The sequence below is a fragment of the Uloborus diversus genome, chromosome 5 (genome assembly GCF_026930045.1).
Source record: "Uloborus diversus isolate 005 chromosome 5, Udiv.v.3.1, whole genome shotgun sequence".
NCBI lineage: Eukaryota > Metazoa > Arthropoda > Arachnida > Araneae > Uloboridae > Uloborus > Uloborus diversus.
In genome coordinates this window covers 87,391,354-87,416,418 of record NC_072735.1, presented here as the reverse complement: position 1 = coordinate 87,416,418, position 25,065 = coordinate 87,391,354, and the positions used below count along the sequence as shown (strand labels likewise).

Here is a 25,065-nt window from a genome sequence, read left to right as displayed (position 1 = left end):
GACTGTGCTGATGCATTTTGGTGCAATTTTATTTTTAAATGGCCTAAAAACACGACACAAGCGCAATAAGGGCTTAAAATTTTCCCCATATTGTTGGTTTGCTAGGACTGCTGAGCTCATTTTTAAAAGAAATAAAATAATTTTTGTAAGGACCAAAAACAAACCCTCTACAAAAGTTGTGGTCGCATTTTTGGTAACTTATATCAAAACCATTGGTGCAGGTGGTATTCAAGGAAAGAGCACTTCTACTTAACCCCCCAAAAAAACACCCCTTGCGCGCCCTTGTATTTCACTGATTTTTGTACAAAATGTCGCGCTACATGACGTATGATGACAGGGGTCGATCCAGGTTTTATTTTTTGGGTCCCCATTTTGTGAAAAGGCAAACTATTTATGTCAAATTTCGTTATTTTTGTGAAAAAACAAAATATTTTTGTGAATTTTCTTTATTTTTGTAAAAAAGACCTTCTCGTGATTTTTTTCCTGGAAAAGGTTACATTAAAGCATTTTTAGCTGTCGTATAGTTATAGAAAATCCAAAGACAGATTTTAGGAGTGATTGCAAGTTCTTGAAGAATACCTGAAAGCTGTCAAGAGAAAATGCGCTGGGGGGGGGGGGGAGTAAGACCCTTAACATTTTATTCGTAATTTGACACATACATTACATTTATTGTTTTTTACAAATATACATATGCAAGGCACACTTTCTTAAGGTGAAAGTCTCACAACAGATTTCCTGCTTGCCCCTCTCAAATACTTTAAGAGCAATGAAAATTGCACATGCTGCTGAACGTGATGATAACTCCTAATAAATACAATATGAACAGACTCAAAGATATCACATATTTCTTAACACAGAAGTGAAATACTCATTAAGGATTCCATGTATGAGGAGCAAACATTCAAACCATGTTTTCTCCTTCGGATACAGTTTTTCAGGAAACACAAAAAACTAATATATTTAAAAAAAAACTCGTATTAGACCCCAATTATCATTTTTTTAGTTGTATTACTGATTACTAGTAAGACTTGTAGGCGTACTTTACCTAATAAACTTAAAATGAATTAGAAAAATGCATTTGAAATTTGGAGAAATCATGTTTTGACCGAACTCAAAGAAGGAAACGTGTTTTGAATGTTTTCAATGTGGATAAAACACTTTTTGAATGAAAAAGATAGTAACTTAAATTGCTACGATTACATTTTTTAATGGAATAAAACTAATTAATGACATAATAAAACTGATTGTTATAAAATAAAGCTAGAAATTTATATGTGAAAAAAAATTGTCCTGCACAATCCTCATCCAAACAATCGCACACTACTTCCTCCGTTTCATCATTGCGTGCAGGTAAATTATAAATAATGTCTTTATACCAATTAAAATCAGGTTGATTTTGCCACTCTTCGCCATACATTAAGTTTAAAAGTTTGTCTACGTCTCTTTTCTTTTCAACTGATATTCCATGGCTAAGAGGAAGGGATTGTAAGACAACACTTTTCACAATGTGCATCTATTATTTCTTCCATCCCTAAATTAATAATAAAAATTTAGGTAAAAGCACACCGCTCTAAAATAAACAAACAAACCAACATAGCACCAAGCAAACAATAACATATCTTCTGAAACACTAGACACATTGGGAAATAGCTGGGTCACATGATCAGTAAGAACAGCTCTGATTGGTTGACTGGAGGAATCACTGTTTGACTGGAAACTGGCTCTGGAGGAAACACTTTTTGAATGAAACCTGAATTTTATAAATATGTTTATAATGGGAAAAAATATGTTTTGGTTGAAAACAATAGCATATTTTTGTACCATTTAATGTTGAGTTCAAAGAAAAATCACTAACTCATTTTTTTTTCATTTTTGGAGAAAACACTGTTTGAATGTTTGCTCTTCGTATGTGTTTGAAAAACTTAAAAGTAATTAAAACCCAAAATAATACTGCACCAGCATTCAGCGTTTAATTTTTTGACTTTTGACGTTCTTACAGAGTAGGAATTTCGTTTAAAACTTTGCAATTTAATGATGTTAATAAATATCTAAGAAATTTTATTTGTTTGCCTCTTAACAAGGTACAGTAAACATCAAAAATGCGAAAAATTCGTTTACCATGGCGGATGTAAGGAAATCAAGATCTTCAAAAGAAATAAAAATATAAAAACAGCATGTAAAATAATTTTATTTTAAGTAAAGTTATTTTAGAATTGGATTTTGAAATTCAACACAAATTAATACTAAATATATATTGCATAATCAAAGTAAAATTTAGAATTTTCCTGAAAACAAGCTACCAATCACAAGCATCCCTCTACCGTCCCCCCTCTGACGCTCTCAAGCAAAAACACCTCACGCAGCAAGCAAAAAGATAAGATGGGGGAAGGTGGAAGAGGCTCCCGCGTAGATGCGTACACATTTGCGATTAAAAAATATTGTGAAAAGGCTGCCTTTTTATAAATTTTTGTGAAGGGGCTGCTTTTGCGACGCGGAATTTTGTGAATGGGGCCGCTTTTGCGACGCGGAATTTTGTGAATGGGGCCGCTTTTGCCATGCGGAATTTTGTGAAGGGGCCGCAAAGCGGCTCCAATTTGGCGCTGGATCGACCCCTGGCTTATACGAGACATTTGCAAAAGCTGTTGGATGAAGTTTGCACTGATGATCAATCGATAAATGAACCTAATAAAAATGTTAAATTATAGCTGCCATATTTCTGATCGTGCAACTGAGGATTTATTTGAAGATGATAAAATAATTGGTCATAGAAATGAAACCTTTTCTATTAGAAAAATGGACAAACAAAAGGGATAAAAGAAAAATATTCCAACATAAAAACACCAGAAGAGAACATTATTTAGAAACTTCAGGGAAATACGAAGCATGCAAGTGATATTTCAACACCTTCAGAATCATTGTTAATCTATTCGACGAAAGCATTCTGAATTTTATGATGAAGTCTACTAATACCTATTGAAAATATTAGATATGTTTTCACTCGATAAAGAAATGCCAAGCATATCAGCAAAGATGAACTGAAGGCTTTTATTGATTTGCTGCTTATTCTATGAAATAGATTAAAGAAAAAAAACACTTGGGGTATTTTTGTCTCTTCTAAACCTAGCTGCAATCAATTGCAGAGTTTTGCTACTCTTAATCAAAGATTCTCAATGAGGAATTAAAAAAAGAGCGGACCATTCATTAAAGACTTGGCCGTTCGACTTGTCAAGTACCGTGCGGATCAGAAAGCAATGTCAAGCATCAAACAAAAGTAATATTTAGAACTAATTTTTCATTGGAGCCAACTCCAGATAAAAAAGTTGTCAAATAAGTGCTGTTATCTCTGGTAGAAAGACCTACAAAATGTAATGTAAGTGAGTATTTATATGAAATAAATTTTAAATTTTTGTCTTAGTTACATTTAAAATCACTCATTAAATAGGTTGCCTTGCAAAGTTTTATGTTTGACATAAGGAAATTTAAAAAATCAGTGAAAAAGAAACTTTTGCTTAGAAAATTATGGAATTTCTCCACTGGGGTGCAGGAGACCCCTTGCTCGTTCTCGTGTTCGGCCGAGTAGCGCCCGTTCTTGCCAGGGTTGGCTTTCTGCCGGCAGAAACTAGTTTTTACCATGCTAATGGCAGAAACCGGCAGAAATTGGCAATAACTTAAAAGTGTTTGTAATACTCAAGTAATCACTAAATGATATTCGTTTTAAACTTCACTTCATCATTTTAAAAAATAAAATCCTATGCTAGTGCGCTTGATTTAGTTCAAAAAGAGAACTTTCCAATTGCAGATGCTCGTAATATTTGGATTAATTTAAGAAATGATGAAAAATCATATGGGTGCTTAAGAAAGATGAGTGAAAAACAAAATTAAACAGGCATTACTGATTGTAATTTGCTCGCTTATATGCTTCATCTAAATTGCTTGTGATTGAAATTAACTAGTGCTTCAAGAAGAAAGTGCCAGAATTTTACTTGCCAATATTAATGTAGATTTTCTACCTAATGTTACAGCTTGGAAAAAAAAAAAAGAAAAAATTGGCCACATTTCTCAAAACTTATTTTTCCCCACAAATTTTTACCATTACCCCAGTTACTAGTTAGTCCAGTTTAAAAATATATATATATATAATAGATAAAATTTTCATGAGCATTGCTTGTTCCTTGATGCATTGCCTGCTATCTCTTCTGTTAGAAGAATATTCTAAAATTTCTCATTTGTACATATTAAATTGAAAAACTGTTTAGATTTTAGAAACAACCTTTTCCAAGGGGCAACTGCAAGGTCCAAACAATGTAACATTTGATTTTGAATTGTGATGATATTGTAATTAAATTGTGCTTTGGTTAACAGCTAATTATTTTCACCATGCTTTTTCTATTGTATGTCAATAATTAATTTTTTGTAATTTTGAGTTTTTGCCAGTTTCTGCCGCAAATGTGGCAGAAAGTGGTTTTTCCATGCAGGTTTTAACCGGTTTCTACCAGTGGTTTTAACCACCTCGGCAGAAACTTGCCAACCCTGGTTCTTGCGGGTTAAGAAACTTATCTGGTATGGTGTTTGTTTTAGAATAACTTTTTTTTTTTATAACAGCCTTGAAACCAATTATTTTTAGTATTAATCAGTCAATAGCAGCCCTGCATTTATTGGTATTTCCAGCTCCTAGCTCAGGACCAAAAATTGTTTTCATCTCCTGACTACTAACAAATTACTCTGTCTCAAACTTCCTCTTTGACTCATATAATCAATGCTTTAGTTTCTTATTTCATGTATTGCTTGGTACTTTTTGTAAAAAATCGATGTGTAAATTCTTCCTTTCTTTTGACAGGTTGCCATGGCTACTGGTCAAGTTTTGTTTCAAAGGTTTTATTACTCCAAATCATTTGTTCGACACATGATGGAGGTGATGTATTTACTTAATAATCTCATTTTTATTTCTTTTTTAATGCTTTATTAATTGCCTTATGCTGGAAAAAAACCTTAGTTTCCAATTATTAAATCCAAATATTCAGCAAGCTTGAGAAATTGATTTTTGTAGTACTGTTGTTTTTTCTGAAGACTTTGAAGTCAACCCACTGTGGAGCCAATGCTCCACTTGATTTCTTCTATCGCTTCCTTTTGATTTGCAGTCTTGCACAATATAGACGAACGCGCAAACAGCGTGCACAAAAATTTTTTGTGAAACTGCCAACCTTAATAAAAATATTTTAAAAAAATTTTAAGGGAATTTTTTAAAAAAATCCCGGTTTATTTCTGTTGAAGCTTTTTAAAGCACACGTGTGAAAAAAATAATGGTTTTGGAAGTTTTCTTCAGTTGGTGAAAATTAAGCAAACTATATGTTATTGTACAAAAAAAAATTTTGAATTTTTTTTTTTTTTTTTTTTTTTTTTTTTTTTTTTGCCTTTTTTATATTTGAAAATAAATTTAATTCCTTATTCAAGGGTGAGTTAGGCAAGATGATTATTTGCAGAAAATTTTCTAGTTAGGATTTGTTTTTGCAGAAAGCTTTTTATTTTATCTAAGTCTTGCTTTGGCAGATTAGATCAATTTACCCTGTATATAAGTAGAGAAATATTGAAATTTGAGACTGTCAACTTTCGCCAGCGATTAACCAGAAATATTTCTCTAAATCTTTGCTATGCAAATGTTGAAATTCACTAGCAAATGTTGACATTTATCAGGTTTTAGTTAGTCAGGTTTAGTATTTCCTCCCTTTCAAAATAAGTAATTGCTCTACCTCTTGAGTATAAATTCTAGCCTTGACTCTTAACTTATTTTAATTAGGAATATACAAAGATAGGCAGATGAAATTATAATCACTACTTTCTCTCACTCCCAAAAACTTGTGATCCACTCCAAATATTGAAAGGTTTCCTCCTTCTACTATAAATTTTGAATTTTATTCCATTTAGTATTAAGTTAGGAAACTTTTTAACTTGGTACCCCGTTTGTGTTTCTTAAGAGATTTTTAGAACTGATAACTCCAATGTTTTTTGACTCTGTTAAAAAACATTCTCATCTATTAGAATTCTAGTTAATAATTTCATTTATTTTTTTCTTAAAATTAATTTCCTTAAAGCTTAAATGTTTTTTTTGCCCCCTCTCCAGGTTGTTGCAATGGCATGTATTACTCTGGCTTCTAAAATTGAAGAAGCACCTCGTAGAATAAGAGATGTTGTAAATGTTTTTCATCATATTAAACAAGTGAAATCTGGAAAGTAAGTGCTGTTCTTCATGTAATATTTTGTATGTATATATTTATGTTTGGAAATTACTTTTGATTTTTTTTTCCGTAGTTTAAATGGAGATTCAAATGTATTTGCTAAATACATGTTTCAGTAGTTCATATCAGTTTTTGTGTTCCCCATTTCTGTTGCAGTCCTTTTTTTGAAAATATTTTTTAAAACTTTGTTTTAAGGAAAACCGTTAATAATATTTACAGGGAAAAATTAATAAAGAAAATTTAATCAAAAAGTGAGAACAAAATATATTTTATCTTATGGTTTTCTCAAGAATTATTTAGGATTTTGCACTGAAATGCCATAAAAGGACCCCATTTCCACACATTAAATCATTCAGGAAAACAGAAAAAACCTTTAAAATCTGTTATAAGCTCAAATTAGGTCTAAAAAGTTCAATTACTTCTTTTGAGTATCAAGTTACTTGAAGTTTTTACAGTTTTGTTCAATATAAAGCAAAAAAAAAAAAAAGAGGTTGTATGTGTTGGTGTGTAGTTAAATGTAATTTGATTAAAAGAAAGTTATAAAAAAGTTTTTAAAAATGTTGTATTTGTTATTTTTGAACATATAAATATTGATTTCTTACATTTTCTACTCTATTTGATGAAACAATTGTGTTTTAAATCTATGACTGAAAAAAAAAAAAGCATAAACATACTTGCCAACTGAACTGTTTTTATCGGGAGACTCCTGATCTTTTCTTCCATCTCCCGATTTTCCGTTTTTTACGATTTTCTCCCGTTTTTGCAGTTTTTTCAGTAAAAACCGCAAAAACATCAAAAAATTTCACTTTCTTCTCAATGGATGAAACCTTTTTCCAGTCTACCAATGTTAGGGAATAAGAATTTTCAAATTAATAACTCATTTGGTTAAAAAAAATTTTTTTTTTTTTTTGGAAGTTTTTCACATTGCATGTTCAACGAAGCACATGCTTTGCTGAAAATAGCAGCAGTTTTCAATCTTTTTGCATCTTGAAAATATTTCAGTTATTTTGAAAGTTTGAAGTTATTTCAACATGTTCTACCCTATACCTACTTATTTTATTTTCATTACTAGCTGCGTCGCCCGGCTTTGCACGGTCTACCTCGGAAATAAAAGTTATGTGAAGTGACGCGTGTTCAACAATCAGGTTTGAACAAAAAAAAAAAATATCAGTAAAATTTTGCGGCAAATAGCGGAAAAATAACCAAAAATTAAACATTTTAAATCTTCCGATTACAGGAAAAGCCTTAAAACAAAAGCCAAATTTTATTTCTTCATGTTCGAGAAAAAAATGGCAATAGATGTTTCTTTTCAAGGATTTTCTTCACGATACAAATTTTAATAAAAGCATTGTTGAAACACTGAATAATAATTTGAATGAAGGAAAGCCTTCAAAAATTAGGGATCTTATGTCGAAATCCAAGCATCATAATTAATAGCTTTTAATTGATATCTCCGCTAATTATTATCGGAGGATTATGTTAAAGAGCCAAACATGAAGACGGGAAGATGACGAATCCATCGATACCTGGTTTGATGGTCAGTTCACTGTCGTTCGGGAGAAGAAGCTTGGACATAGATAGATAGATACTCAGATTTTATATGTATAAGATGCATTGATTTTTTTTCCATATTTTAGTAATTAAATTTTTGTAGCTTTTTTTTTTTTTGGTAGAGACTGGGGAATGTACGAAACTTTAAGCAAAGTCACTCATTATTTGTTTTTCCTTTTCATTGAATTTTTCTTGCTGAATTTGAAAAATCCCCATTTCACTTTAAATTTAGTATTCATGTTATTTAAAAGCATAATTTAATCAATCTTATGAATCTCCTATATACCTCTAGTGGAATCTTTTTTTCTTCGAAGGTTGGCAAGTATGCATAAAACAACATACTTCAGTTTTTTAGCCACTTTTGTTTTTCTAGAGCTGTTGCTTGAATAAAAATATTTTCAGTGGGGGCAAACTATCATTCTATTGTTGCCATAATTGTATTTTTATATTAATATCAATTATGTTTTTAGAACGATTCAGCCACTTATATTGGATCAAAATTATATTAACTTGAAAAATCAAGTGATAAAAGCTGAAAGAAGAATTTTAAAAGAACTTGGATTTTGTGTTCATGTGAAACATCCACATAAGGTAAGAACACGTTACTTTTCTTTTTTATTGATTGCAAGCAGTACTTAAGAATCGAAAACTCTTCCAAAATATTATATAATCATGTTCCAAGTTGTATTCATTTTTCATGTACAAATTACATTACAGTTACATCTTATTTGTATTTTTGAATTGGCTATCCTTAAATACATTTTTTATTGTTTAAACAATTACATTGTCAACCAATATAATCAACCTGATGGATTGTTATTCAAACATGTGTAAAACATTCTTTTAGCTGTGTTGAAAAACTAATTTAAGAAGAATCCAACTTTTGGATCCGTTTATGCCCGGGTTTTTTACGGGCTTAAAATTTTTAAGTAATATAAACGAAAAGAACTGAAATAATCTACTCTTTGTGAGACATATATTCATACAACTGATTGATACTACTGTGATGAAGATTATTATATCTGTTAATGAAGATAGATGATGTCTGGTATGTAATATCAATTTGTATTTTTCAAAATCATGATAAAGTTGAATTCTAGAACAAATTAATTGATGTTTATCTGTCTAGTAAGGTCATTTGTTGCTGTTAAGAAAGTTGCTGATTGCCATTGTTATTTATTCTGCAGGATCATTGGATGAAGACAACAGACAAATTGTGAATGTTCTGCTCATGATCAATCTACAAGGGATCTGATTGTCTTCAGAACCATCCTTCACAAATGCATAGAAATCATAACATATAATTTTTTGCTTTATTGTTTTATAACAGGTTTCTTGCTGCAGAAAATAGAAGTATTTTCTCTAAGTAATCTCCTTACTGTGATTATTGCTGCTTGTTACAGTTTTCTATATTTTACACTTTAAGTAACGAGTGTCTAGGTCCTCTCATCTGTTATCATTTTATGAGAAGTTTGAAGATATTTTGACTTTTTGGAAGTTGGCCGACTGTTTATCCTAGAAATGTAGTCATCAAGGATTGGAATAGATTTGTAAATAAATTCTCCGCTTTTAGTAGGTAACTGATTTACAAAAAGGTCCCTCCCCCCCCCAAAGTTAATTATTTTTAAGTTTTGTGATGCAAACCTATTATTTTAAAATTGATTTCAAGCAGCAAGTAACTTTAATCTGTTATAAGATGAAAACTGAATGACACAATTTAAATTTCAATGGATGCAGCAAATCTTGGAAAATCGTATATAACTGCGAGCATGATCCTGTATTATAGTACATAGGTTGCATATGTTCAACCATTAGTTTAACTCTTTTATTTTAGCTTCGTATTTTGACTCCCTTCTATATTTAAAGAGATATTTGACAATTTAGTTTTCTATATCAAGGATTACAGTCAAGCCAAGGTTTAAATGCTGTTTTTCTTTTAATTTATTTGATAAGTTCCTTTTTCCAAATTTTGATGCTGTTCAAGTAGTTACTCTGTTTCTTTAAATTATAGTTTTGCAGATATTTTGAACTATCTTTTCAGATTTTTTTATTTACACTATATACAGGAAGAACCAATCGTAGAATCGTGTCGTTGAAGGAATCATGAAATCGTAACTTTTTTGGAATCATGAAATCGTAACTTTTTTGAAAAATCTTTACCACAAGAGAGTAGATGTTAAAAAATAAAATGTCTACAGTGTTTACTATTGTAATATTGAAGAAAGCTCACTGTCATAAGTAATTTAATGTTTAGAGAGAAACATTTTAAAGCAAAAAAAATCTTAAAATATTTATTGGAAGTTTGTTATTGCTTTAGCCAGGATATTAACAGATAAAATTGAAATCATTTTGTTTTGTTAACAGTACATGAAAAAGAAAACCTCTTATGTTTTCGCCATCTAATTTGCAGATTATTTCAAACCCCAGTCCTCCTAATTATTTTCTGTGGTTAGCAGGTATTGTGCTCTGGATAAATTTTTTTGCTATCTAAAAGTTCAATATTCAATCTTTTGTGGGAACAGCCTCACCATACATACTTGGAATCCATAGAGTAATTGAAGCAATTGGTGCAACTATGCTTGTCTTTATCAGCTTTCAAGAACAGTGCAGATCAACTAGTTGCAGAGTGCTATTTTTGTAACTGATATAAATCCTCAGGGATCCTGCTAACAACTCATGATACCGGGTCCCAAGGACTCGAGCTTTTCACAAAAAAAAAAAAAAGTGGTTTCATTTTTTAAATCATGGTTCCCCATAATTTTTTTCATTTCAAGTGATCTGTATTTAAAGTACATATATTGTCCCAACTCAAGTCTGTGCGGTTTCTTAATAAATATTCATATATGCAATACATATATATTATAAATATGTGGGGAGAGAGGAGGATTCAATTAAAACTGTAACATTTCCCTACTTTTGCAAAAGTTTTCAATTCTGATTTTTATATTCCATTGTTATCCAAAAACAGCTTTAATCAATTTTTAGAAAGGGGAGGGGAATGAATAATCTAACTTCTCTCTAACTCGGATGCAACTGGATAAAAATTTTTAAGAGGATGCGATCTCTGCTATGAAATATGAGATAAGAAAAGCTGAAATAATGTTAGAAACAGTTTAGTAGTATTCATACAGCAAACCAAAACTGGAGAATTTCACCCTGGAGAAGTTATATAGTTCTCAGTCACTAAGACTTAAGACTTGACCTTAATTTTAAAGATAAAAGAACAACTCTGTGGCATTCCCTTTAGAACTAACTGTTCTTGAGATTCCCATGGCAGTTGACTGCTCTAGTCCAGCTATCAACAGAACAGGCTCTACTACAGGTGTCTAGAGACTTCCACATTAATGGAACTGGCTATGCTAATGACTTTATTTAAATACTGTAAAACTAGATGGCATATATCACTTTTGTAATAGATCTAAATGGTTCCCACTATTAAAGTGCCAGCTTTCATATATAAGTTATGCTGTTATCCATATGGAAGTAATTATAGGATTGCATTATCAAGTACAGTATAATCCTAATTTAACGATTGTCAAGGGACTGGAAAAAGTTATTAAATCAAGAACATCATTCAGTATTTGCCTCTTTCCGAACCATTACTGGACATGACTATCTACAGGCCCATTTACATAAAATCAACCTGGCAGATTCACCTCTCTGTGTGCTCCGTGAAGGGACTTCTCCAATGACAGGGGAGCATCTTTATAGTTGCTCCTCTTATCATGATATTCATAATTGTGATGACTTCCAGGTCCTAACACCCTTTGAAGCCACTTCATTGTTATGCTGGACAGCAAGCCTTATGTTTGAAAGAACGATGGTGGGCATAATTTAAAAAAAAAAAAAACATTCAGTTCAGTTAAATCTGAACCAGTGATATTTTTTATTAAATCAGGGATGAAATTTTTCCGACTTTATCTGTTGGCTTTTAAAACATTTCTTCCTTTATTGCCTTTTTCAGGAGTTATTTTTCTCAGAAATCGGGAAAAATGCAATTTTTTTAAATTTTAGGTCTCCGATTTCTTATTTTTTCTATTTTTTTTCCCCTCGAATCTTCACCCTCCGCGATACTTGCCAAAAACGTATGTTTTGGAATCATGCCAACGACGTCAAACACGTTCTGCGTCGAAAGTTGAAAGTTGCATGCCTCGTTTGATATTTCAATCTTTTTGCATCCTATATTTCAGTTATTTTTAATGTTGGGTGGTTTTTTACTATATGCTACCTCATTCATGATTTCAATAATATTTTTATTTCTTTAATTTATTTTTCAAGAGTCAATCAAAAAATGTCGCTTAGCACCCACAGTCTCGAATTTTATTGAAACTTGGCATGGTTACTTTTTTGTGTATTTAAGAAAGTGAAAAATACTTATGTTGTGAAACTCAAATGGTTTAGGCTTTATAGCCTGTTAAAAGACTTCATGATTAAATGAGGCAGTTGCAAGTTGTTCTTTTGATTCCGAAATCGTATTAGGAAGTTTTTAAAAACAAATTTTGGGTTCCAATGCAAGGAGAAAGATAACCAATCGCTTATATACATATTTATTTTCAATTCTTACTATGAAATGTTCTACCACATAAAGAAATTTCAGATTTTTCTCTCTGTTGTAAATTTTTACTTTACAAACAGACCTAATTTTAAAATTTATGTTCTCACTCGTTTAACACTATAAACTCAAATGTTTTTAATGAAAAAATATTTTTTCCTAAAAGACCTCTGTTTCCCCAATCCTTTGTTTAAGGGCTCAGGGGTTAGAAATTGCTGCCTCTTTTTCAAAATTTAGATTTAATTACGAATAAACACTCTTGTAAGAAATAGTACAATGCAGAAAATTATACAAAATTATTACTTATACTTAATTAAATACATATTGCCTTCAAAACTGGTAAATTAGCTGCTTTTTTTTTAATATGGTTTCTAGGTGTTATTTTGGATATCATACCTTTCACGAAATTTTTTTGTCTATCATCCCTTTTACAAAATTTTTGGGGGTTTCTTCCTTTTTGTTTTCTGACCACTCTCATCCCTGATTAAATAGAGAAAATCGTTAAATCAGGTGTCTATAAATCGAAGTTATACTATGTTGATGGGAGGTAGTTTAGACTAAGTGGAATTATTTTTAAGAAAAATGATTAATTTTGAGTTTTATGATCAATTAATAGCTCTAAAGTGTCGAGTTTATTTACACATTTGTAGTTCAAGAACAACAAATATTTAGTGATAAAATTTGAAGAATTTTGCTGTTGCTACAATTAACACATTTTTTCATGGAACATCGGCAGATTGCATGGCATCTTCAAGTATAATTTTTAATGTTATTTTAGTGACATACTAAGTAGTAGATTTTGTATTAATGTAAAACTATGTTCCATGCAAAATTAAATTTAAAATGTTTTGATTTCATAATGCTTATGCTTTAAATTAACATGTACATTTTTTGAATTTGAATGTCATAACTATATATTGTTTGAACTAGATCTTAACTAGCAATGGTTTAAACAATATTTATGTATTCTAAGGATAGCCATAAATTACTGTCTTACCTTTATAATTAAAAAAAAAAATACATGCTCATATTTTTGTTTGAAAATACAGTAGAACTCGAATTAACCAACCTACTTGCAGCTTGAAGGTCAGTAGCCAGGGCACTCAAAAGCTAATACAATTACCCGTGTTTTTAATTCTTTCTATTGTTGACGAATTTAAAAGGAATAAATGTTAACACGCTTATTGTTGATAAATTGCCCCTTCCCGTCACCATAACCATCTGCAGACACACCTCATGTACAATAGTGACTAAAAGATACGCTTTTGTTTTCATGCAATTATGCATGATTGACAGTGAACATGTTTATCTTTGTAATTTACTTCTGATTTTCCTAGGTCATACATCCTTTTTGTTTTCGTGTTCTGAAAGAATTGTGTAATAACTATGTATTAAAATAAGTTTCTCTTTGTTTTTTGTGTATTTAACTGCATTGCTTTCATAATGTCTGAAGTATATTGCTTGCACAAGTAAAGCGTGTTTCTTGTAAAACTAAGAGAATTTCTAAATCTTTGAGTCCAATGAAAGTAAATAATTATTGACATTTTAAATTATCACCCCCCCCCCCCCAACAAAGTATGTACATGACATTTTTAAATTTGATTTTCAACCAATTACTGCTGCTGACATTCTTATAATCATTTAGAAACAATGTTGCCAAATTTTTAGGAAGTATATTCCAGGTTAGACCAAAGTAACATTGAGTAGCCTAGTCTTAAGTAGTCAAGATAACAATTCTTAAGTAGGAGCAGGTTAAGAGTTTCTACTGTTTATTCAAATTGTGTAACTACCTTTCAATATTTGATTTGACAAATTATTGTGTTTGTAGATTTTTTTTTTTTGAATTTATGATTAACTTGCCGTAAAGAAAGTAACATAATTAGTTAAAATCCTTTTTTCATAGTTTTCGGTCTGTAATAATGAAATCAAAAGTATTTTAACACAGATCTAATTATAAATATTCTGTTATCTTTAGCAAAATGAAAGGTAGTTACGTTAAAATTATTTCATTAATTGCATGCATCATTCCATAAGTTTTCCTATTCAGTGAGGAACTGCTGTCACATTAAAATAATTTGCTTTAACAACTTTAAATTTTGTGTATTTAAACTTAAATGCAAGCTTTTTTTTTTCTTTTTTTTTGATGATAGGATTTATTATTTTAGTACATATTGTATATGCTATTTTATTTGGGACTACTGTTGCAGAATTCTTTTTACAAAAAATCTCAAAAAATGTCATTTTCCTTTGCATATCAAGGAAGCATGCAGCTAAATAATTTTATTTTTTCGTAACAAAACTGCAGCAAATTTTTCTCTGAACTGAAAGGTGATTTTTCTTCTTATGCCTGCATCATTTGACAAAAAAAAAGTAAGTATAATTTTGATATTTTGTTTTTCACGAATCAATTAAGATGGGTTTCTTCAACCATATAGCATAGTACCATACACACCAGTTTGTTCCTCCTTCACATTTGTACTTATCTTTGTATTTTTTTAAAGTATTGTTAGAACTTCTAATATTAACTTAGTTTTTATCTTATTCTCAAATGTAACATCTAAATATGGTGAGCTGTGTACTACTAGATTCCTAATAATTTTTTTTTAATTGTTCTTGCCAAGCAAAAAGTGTACATTTATTTTTCATAATTCTTGCTGCAGACCTATTTTTAATTTTTCTTGCTCAGTGATGTAAAATTTGAAAGCCTTAAGTGATAAAGAAACAGATTTATATACATTTTATGCGAAGTATTATTCTAGATTTTGCAGTTAGGTGCAAAAAAATATTTTAATACTTGATGCGAACAATTTTCTACATTGGAAAAAGTTTGATTCCTGATTTATTTATGTTTACTTTAAAGTTAAGTTTTAGATTTAGTGTAGGACACCATTTAGATGGTATTTTTTGCTAATTAGTTGTAAGATACTAAAGAGAATATAATAATTTTAGCCTATAGTTAAAAGCATTCAGTGGTTATAAATTTTTCTTTGACTTTCCATGTGCTTGTTCTATAACTTCTGTTGTTACTAACTATGAATTTCTGTTTGTTGCAACCAAAGCTTAGTGGCAAGTAAGAGCAAGTATCCTCTTGTGCTTTGAGAGGTGAAAGCATTCCATGTTTCTGCAAATTTTATGTTTGGATTCTTAAGACTGCATCATCTATTTTCAAGGTAGTATTCTTTAACTATTAGTTTTAAATAATAATGTTTGTATTCTAGTTGAGTAATTAGTAGATCTCTTTCAGTTTGTTATTTATCCAGATAAAATACACAAAGTATTTTGCGCTGAAAGTTCATAAGTTTATATATTCCAAAAGTCTCTACTCTGATAAATATTTGCAAATTGGGGGAGGGGGGACAATTTGATTTGAAATCTTAAGTGTTATCCACAAATTGGCAGTGGTTCACAGAAGAAACGTGTCAGACTCAGGGTTTAAGCTGAGTTCAAAACTTCTTAAGCAAAAAAGCTAAAGTTAGAAAAAAAAGTTTAGCAAAATGCTAAAACATCGACATTTAATGAAACCCAAAAATTCATTTATTAGGAGGTCAGATTGCAAATAAAGACTCAGTACTGGCTGTTGAACTTAGTAGTAATTGAAACATTTTCTGAACTAAGAATTGTAATATGTTCAGTAAATTACCGCCCATTAGCCAGGGCTAAAGCAGAAATACAGTGAAATACACCGCCAGCTCAGTCATTTCCAGCCGAGGACTGCAGTTTCGTGCTTATTAGCACTCATCAGCCCGGCATAGGAAAGTGACTGAACTGGAGATGGAAAACCTCATCTCCAGTTCAGTCACTTTCCTATGCCGGGCTGATGAGTGCTAATAAGCACGAAACTGCAGTCCTCGGCTGGAAATGACTGAGCTGGCGGAATTGTAATATGATTAAGTTGAGTATCGCTGTTCTTGTTTAATCATCTCTCGGATCATGCTTCATGCATAGTTTTGTTTTTTTAAATTCTTTATTTTTGTACTTTTTTATTTGAGCAAAAAAGCGAAAACGCCTTGTTTTATTTTCGCAATTTAAATAGGTTTTTCGCATTTTGCGAAAAATGGGACCGTAGCAGAAACCCTGGTTAGACTTGAGCTTAGAAGGCTCCTTCGTGTAAATACAACGAAGTGGGGACAGAACCTGAAAATCAGAACACTTTATTAAATGGAAATTTCAGAAAAATAGCAAAAGTTCAAGAAAAATTTATTGAATTTTTAAAAAAATCTTTGTTTTGCAAAATTAGGTTAAGTACTGTAATTCCTTGTGCATTATCCTGCCAATTATCTGTTTTAAAAAAGAGTAAAATTAATGAGGTGCGAATTACACGCTGCCACATATTTGTGCACCTTTTTCCTGTAATGTCCGAGCATTGGACTTTAATTTATAAACCAGGATTCACGTACTCTGTAGGGTTATTTTACATAGCATGCATTTTCTTTCCATGCGTTCCATGTTACGTGCAATAAAAAACCTACAGCGAAAGAAGAAGCCCTCATTACCGCCCTTGCCTTCACTCATTGTCTCCCAGTTATAAGCATACTATAATTGAATTGGTCATTTCGAAAAGGGGTCCACTCCATATTTTTTCAAAACTCACTTCAATGCGGTTTCCCACCCCTTTAACTTCAACACATCAGTTCCGAGTAAAAACGGCTCAAATCTATTTTTCTGAGGTAGTTCGATGTAAGACCCCCACCAGCATTCATTTTGAAAAAGAGTCAGCTATGGGAGATTACCCTTTTTACCCGACTGCATGACGCAAAGGAGGGTAATGTGTTTATCAGTCTATGTATGTATGTCTGTTTCTATGTGGCATTCTACAGGCTAAACGCCTTGGCCAGTTTTTGTAATTCTTACGCCAATCGATTTGTCTTAACCTTGGGGGTGTCAACATGACAGTAATCAAAAGTACCATTTAAAAAACCGGTTGCCATTTTGTCAGTTCGGGATCGGCACACGTTGGGTGTTGCACACTGTGTCGCACGCCTGAATTTTTTTGTTTACTAAGTCTACTAATTGCTGTCTCAATGGCCGAGTGGTCTAAGCGATTGCTTCTCCCACTTGAGGCGGTGGGTCAAGACACCCTTGCTCCGGATGTACTTTCCCCTCTTTCTGATGTAAATTCTTTCATGTGTTCTTTATATGTATTCTGTGCTGTAATAAAAAATACATTATGCGTAACGAAGGCAAGACACTCAGATTGTAGTCCTCATCAAAATAAACCTGTGCAATAAGCACCAACAGAGAGAAAGTCTACTAATTAGATTTTTATCTAACATGTTGCAATTGTTTTTGCTTTGATTCAAGGGACTGAGTTTCTTGACGTGTACTTTCTTGAGAGGCTTTTTTAGTTTTGCGAGAAAGATTTGATTGATGGGGGAGGGGGGCCGTTTCCGATTTCGCGTCATCATGAGTTATACAGGCTGTTTATAAAGCTGTGCTATGGTTGACTTAAGTTCGCGCTTTTTGTCGAAGTTCAAGCACATGTAGCTCTAAGTCGAGTTAGGTCCCTAGAGGGACTAATTATCAGTAGTTTAGACCACCACAAGTTACTTAATAAACCTCACGATACAAACTCTCAATGAAATGACAAGATTGCGAAATGTACTATCTTATAATCATAATAACTAAGTCAATGAAAGTTAACTAAAAAGTGTAAAATAAAAAATTATTAAAAACAAAAAAACCCAACTGCGTAAAAGCCAAAAAAATAAAAATAAAAAGGAAAATGTATAAGTTCGATAGTTTATAGTGTATTAAGTACTACTGAATAACTACTCCGTTGAAATAGTTTTATAACTGTACACAGATAAGACAATTCATTAATTCAATAACTGAATAGAAGGATCAACAGTCGGAGCCCATTCAAATTTTACGGGGTTCCTTGAATCAGAAAGGAATAGGCTCCGACTGTTGATCCTTCTATTCTGCTTTTGAATCTATGAATTGTTTGTCTTATCTGTGTACGGTTATAAAACTATTTCAACGGAGTAGTTGTTCAGTAGTACTTAATACATTCTAAACTACCGGGCTTATACATTTTCCATTTTACTTATTGTTTTTGGCTTTTACGCAGTCAGGTTTTTTGTTTTTATTTAATAATTTTTTCGTTATGAACTCTTCTATTATTTTCCTGTGAGGACCTGATTTACATACCTGAACAGTACGAAGAATTTAGCGTATCCTCCTGAAATCTAAAAAGCTCGAGTGTAAAGCTCGTGACACATCAGGATGTAGCAGATTATAAAAACTGGTGAAGAACTTTTACAAGTTTGTGTTCACAAATCTTGAACCTGGTGTTGCAAGGGCTAAACCATTCATTGATTGCTTAGTAGAGGAAATGTTTTGCATATTAAAAAATATAAAAACGCCAAAGCTTTTCATCCCAGACCAAGCAAAAAAATAATGGATTTAAAAAAAATTACATAAATATATACAACATGCTCATAAAAAAATTCTACCAGGAAATTTACGATTGGCCCACTACATCAACTGAAGAAACAGCTGAAAATTTTCAATTAAATTTTCTTTGTCATTCATCTTTTCATTTTTCACATTAAATTTCAATATTTTGTAAGATTAAACAATGTTTAATGTTTTGCAGTTAGATTTATTTTGAAAAACCAATGTTCATTTTGAAAGTGGGTCATCTCCCGTTAACAGACCTGCCAAATCATCCGTAAAAACCTAACTTTGCGGGCTTACGGATAGACCCCTGATTTTTAGTTTTAAGCTAAGATTTGCTTTTAAACCGTGTTTTCAATCAAATCGTAACTGTTCAAAAGAATTCTAAAAAAAGAAATTTGATATTTCAGATTTGCTTGAAAAGTAGCCAAATAAAGGTTCTGTTCTCCCCAGCTACTTCCTAAACTGGCCATTTTGCCTCATCATTTCTTCAGGGCATTTATGTGGTTGCAATGTTGCCAGATTGCGTCAAAATTGCCCAATAGATAATTTTTCCCCTAACTGGCGGCAGAAGGAAGCTGTTTCGTTTCAATCCGCTTGCTCTGGAAAAATCTGGCCCCTATCCACTCCCAGCTTTATTTCTGTAAGCTCATTGGTCGACTCCAGAACTGTTTTCGATCCACATGTAAAGAACGAGGTGGTGCAAAACGCAGGGTTGGCTTTTTCCCCTCCCACCGGGAAAAAGTGGTAAAAAAAGGAAAAAACTTTCAAATAGCTATATGTAAGACATATTTTGGCTTTCTGAATCTGATGTGTAAAAAGGAATTTGGAAATAAATAGTTATTACAAAATGGCCGTGGGTTTTAAATTATTCTGTAGGAAAGGAATATAAATAAAAATTATTGCACAAAACATAAAATTTGCTCAAAAAATTTTTTAACAATAAATAATTTCCTAAATAAATATTTTAAAACACAATAAAATAAAATTATTATATTTAAAAATACCAGGGTTATCAAGAGAAGCAATAAATAATTTGTTTAAATAAAATTTTTATTATTTTTAAGTAGACTTATTAAACAGATTTTTTTTTTTTTTTTTAATTTTGGTTTGGTGTTGGATATATACACAAAATGTTCTTTAGCATCATCAGTAAGAGTTGTTGCCAAATTCTTGTTCCGAAAACCTCTTAAAGGAGCCAAGAGAGCCAAACAAACTAAGCTAATGTAGAATTAGCACATCAGATCATCATTCCGCCTCCATCTCAGTTACTTCCTATTCCGGGCTAATGATTGCTAAAAAGTACGAAACTGCAGTCCTTGGATGGAATGACTGAGCTGGCGGTGTAGTTTATGTATTTCTGCCTTAGTCCTGGCTTAGGAAAAATATTAGAAATAGATTGGGTTTGCAAAAAGCCTCTAAATTAGTGTTTTGTTACATGATGCTAAAATCCAATGTGGAAGTAGAAGACAAAGATGAATAGGGATTATGATTTGTAATCTGTGTATTGTCTAAATATTTATAAATAAATCCACTTCACTGTCCATTTTTGTGAATTTTTCTCTTCTTTTAATCTTTCAAACTATTATTCACTTAGATCTCAATTTTGATATTTTTAAAGATTGTTTTGAATTTATATTTATGTTTTAAAAATCAGTTTTTCCCCATGTGGAAAAAACATAGTATTTCCCAGGACGGTAAATACTGGTTTTTAGCATGGTATTTACTGGGATAGGAAAAACCTTGCCAATCCATGGCGAAACGAGTTCTGAAACACGACGTGTGTTTGTTTTGAATCGCGTTGTTCAAAGGGAGTGGGTAAAAAGGGAAGAAAAATTGTTTTCAAATGGACAAGGAGTCATTTACTGCTGAATTTCCATGTATAAAAGTTCAATAAGAAAGGGGGGAAATATGTAAATTGTAAGATTTGTGTGTGAGTTACAGGGGTCAAAACGATTTAGATCGCCATGTGACTGGAGGGGTCCATTTGAAAAATGTAGAAACAGCGGAGAAGAGAGTTTAATAAATTCAAAAAAAAAGTTTGTTAAATTCAGCTGCATTTTCTGCACATGCTGAAGTTGCTTGATTGTGAAAATATTTTTTTAAATATTAATGCATCTTTTAATCTTGTACTGAAAATAGTAGCATACCTTGTAAATGTTTTTTTTTAATTTGAAGTATCATGTAACACCAGCATTTGTTTAAAAGTTTACTAAATATAGTAAATTGATGTATTATTCCAATATTTGCTTGATTATTGATTAGACTTGAGCTTTTAACAAATTTTTACTCCCAACTTTGGCATTTGAGAGGTTGAAAAAGTAAATATCTTTCAAGGAAGTGAAACTGTTCAAGTTATTATTCTGTGCTTCTGAAAGATTGCTATTGGCAAAATTATGTGAATATTCTTTTTTGTGTTTAATTGGATTTTGTATATTTTCCAAAAACTAAAATTGAATTTAAGTTGAAATTGCACTAATTAGCTTTATTTTAAATTTTCAATTACATAATAAATTTTATCATATTCATACATTAGTATTGTGCATGCATAATCTAATGTTATAGTACATAAATTAATTTGTCTCGGTTTTATTAAATTCTTCACAAAAAAATTTACTGAAGCCAGTTTTTAAAAGTTAGCAACTCTGCATTAAAAAAATACAGACACGTTTTAGACAATTATTACAGCAAAATTTCGAGATGGTGTCGATTTCAAAAAAGATATACTTTTGACGGGTGAATATACATTTTTCTTTCCCCTGAAAATTTTAAAAAAGTGGAGTTGACCTTTTTTCAAAATGACCGATTCAATTGTGATGTCAGGAAAAATTAGACTAATTTTGGTAAAAGCTTAAAAATTACTTCGTTAAAATTGAATGTTAAATCAAGATCAACTTTTTGCCAACATATTTGCTGTTGCCGCAGATTATACAAAATTTATTTTCCTTCTGATTCTAGAATCTGTAAATGTGTAATAAAGTTTATCTAAGTATGAAATAAATAGTATTATATATTGTGCATATTTTGTAAAATCTACACAAGCAAATTTAAGTACATTCTAAAAAAGCATTGTAATCTATTCTAACATACTCTTAAAATTATTTGAAAAAAAAAAAAACATGCAAAAATTGACACTAAATTTAAGTGAAGTAAACCATTAAAGTAATCTACATCAAAGTCTTATATTCCCTTTATCTCAGCAGAGTATTTATGAGATGCGTGTGAATTGAAGCACCTAAATTGTGCATCAAAAATAGGGAGAAAGGTGAAGTTTTTGACTTAAGTAACCTTCCACATACAAATTACTTTGTTTCTTGGATCTATTCATCTGCTGCAGAAAAAAGTGTTAAGATTGCAAAACTTCAATAAACAGCCTTTTTGTCATTTTTAAACTGATAGCACATACAGAGTTTGGAACACAAGAAACTCTCACAATGTCTTCCTTATGTTGTCTACTCTTAGTTTACCAAAAGTGTCCCCCCCCCCTCATTTGTCCATTTGTCCCTGTTGAGTCTAATAAAACAGAAAATTGCAGAATTCTAAAATAAAGTTATTTGACAAAAATCCTGAGTTATATGTACAAACTGGAGTTATTAAATTTGTGAGAATTAAAAAAAATTCAGTATCTTAGTGATTGAAGCCTCATTACTTAGTACTATTGTTGTGAAATTTACAAAGCCTGTAATTATATGAAAAGTGATTTTTTGATTCTGCTGGGCTTTTATAAATCTCTAATTTTTCTTTTCAATTCCAAACAGTAAAATATAACCTAAATGGTGTGGCTTACTTTGGGACCTTCATTGACATTCTTCTGTTGAAAATTTTTATTTTTCCTACTTTATTTGGTTTTGAGTACAAACAGCTGAAGGTTGAATCAACTGAAGAACTCGGAATTTTAAGTTTCACAGGTAAGATGATTTTCATATGTAGAAATAGCATTATTGCTCATATTTGTAATTTTTATATGAGATTTGAAGGAGAAAATAAACTGGTTTGCAATGGTACTATGCTAAAGCTGTAGATATAAGCAAAAAATTAGTTTTTTAAATTTTGACTTAATTTCATGAAAAATAATCGTTGCTATTTAGGCTTGCAAATGACTTGCAGCAGAGAAAAAAAATTGCAAATATTTCAGTAAGTTTATATTCTTTTCTTCTGAAATCATTTATTCCTTTAATCGATACTTTGAATCAACTTTAGCCCTTCATAGATAAAGAATTCTGCTGCAGTTTGTTCCCAGGTAAAGCTGCTTCAACTACCTGGTTAAAATATGTAATAAATATTGCAGATTATTGTAACCCTCTTGGAAGTTCTGAAGGTAAAGAATAAAAAGTTAATGCAGACTGCTTGGTAAGTTGAATGTTAAATTTCATTTTATATTTATAATTAGTTCTATAATTCTTAGTTTTAGCTTGACTTCTTTACTTAACAAATTTTATTTATTTATCTTATAAAATTAACCAACCTTAGAATTAAAAACCAGGAAATTAACAAACCTGAGAATTAAAAACCAGTAAATGAGCTTTTTATACCAACAATGCAGTGAGCACAGATAAGAAATTTGGAAAAATGCAACAAATTTATAACTTTTTTTTACATTCTGCTGCAAAACATCAAGTATCCAACAGCAGTAAAATAAAATTTTCAATAGTAAAATTGTAATTTTTCCGAAAACTGCCAGAAATTAAATTGTAAATATTTTGAAAATTGAATATTTCCTGGTGGTAGTTCAAATGACTTTTAAAGTGTAGGAATGTAATCCCTTGCAGTTATGTATTAAGCAGGATGGAGAAATGAGCATGTACTCATGGTAGCAAGCTTATGCTTTTTTTTTTCCTCCTCTGCTTTTTCCTATCACATTTGCATTTTCACGACAATTTTGAAAATTAATTTAGCATAAATTTAAAATAACATGGAAACTTACATGATACTTCTACAACACGGTTTCGATATTACACAAACACAGTTTCAATATTACGCCATTTTACTACTGAAACTTGAATTTAATACTACACGGTTTTGATAAAACACAAATTTTAAAGGATGGAATTTCAACTATTAACTACTTTGTTTTTCTCATCAGTATTAAAAACAAAAGGATGAAAATTATGAATGTTTCTAATGCTTTGTAAGAACATAACATTAGGATTAAACGTAAGCTAAATTTGGCAAACGATAAATAAAAACTAGTCAAAACAAAAGCATAAAATAAATTATTTTATTTTATATTTTGTTTCATGGTTGTTGCTCAGACAAACTTTATTGCTATAGAAAAGTTTAGATTTTTTATTTTTTTTCCCTGATAGGATGTGTTTTGTTCTTAGTAAAGAAAATTAATAAAGGTTTTTCTTGTTGTACATTCTTGTTCTAGTTTGAGGTATTTTAAATGATTAAGTTGTGTTAATTTTAGATCAGTGGGCCATTACATGTTCTGGTAGTCAGTTCTCCTTTGTATGTTCTATTGAGTTGAAGTTTCAGCTATTATAAAATTTTTACCTTAAGTTTGCACTTGGTTTTGATATAACACAGTACACATTTCTCAATTCACATTATTATATTTCCAAATCTCATATAACATGGTTTCGATATAGCGCGAAACATATTGACATGATTTATGATATGTACATGATTAATTAGTTTTAAAAAAAGTTTTAAAAATATTTATTAAAAAGTCTTGTATAACAAGATTTTGATACTACATGGAACAAATTAATCGTGTTATACGAGGGATACACCCCTGTGTATAAACTACAGTTCCGGAGAATGAACAAGGGTCATTTAATAATTTAAGAGAAATTGGTTTGGGAAAAAGGCTGTTGGTTGTACAACTTTGATATATTTGAGATCTTAAGTTGGCGTCCCTGGGATAAGTTCTGATCAGCTGGTTGATCAACATTGCTCTGTTAACGGTGTCTGGTCTCCTTGAAAAGTCCACATAGGTGGAACATTATTTTGGGACGTCAACCTGTGTTTTTTTATTGCTAAAGGTGACCAACTCATGTGATATATGTTCTAGTATAACTAAGGGATATGGTGAAAGTGTTATGAACCGTGACATTTTTTTACAAGTTTTACTAGTCACAATTCAAAAGTAGTCAAGAATCATTGTCTGATGAACACCATTCTGGCCAACCTAATGAGGTTTGAATTACCTTTATTCAAACTTACAATTAAGAGCTAATGTTACTCAGATATGCTTTTGAAGAAGATAAGCTAGCCATGAGTGAAATGTCATAGATCTCATTTGGAAAGTGATTTTCCTTGAAGACAACACATGTCCTCTTTTTGTTCAATTCAATCTTGAAACCATTTATAAAGTGATCTGGACAT

The 25,065-nt window shown here is 31.0% G+C and overlaps 1 protein-coding gene across 1 annotated transcript in view; it reads left to right on the top strand.

The window, feature by feature from the left end:
• Positions 1-4,837: 4,837 nt before the first annotated feature.
• LOC129222132 (cyclin-L1-like) overlaps positions 4,838-25,065 on the top strand; it is a gene marked incomplete at its 5' end in the record, with an annotated part of 39,115 nt that continues 18,887 nt past the window's right edge. Inside the window, 4 exon segments of the mRNA XM_054856583.1 lie at positions 4,838-4,912; positions 6,119-6,228; positions 8,255-8,375; positions 23,024-23,085. Coding sequence (XP_054712558.1) covers positions 4,838-4,912; positions 6,119-6,228; positions 8,255-8,375; positions 23,024-23,085 — 368 coding nt within the window.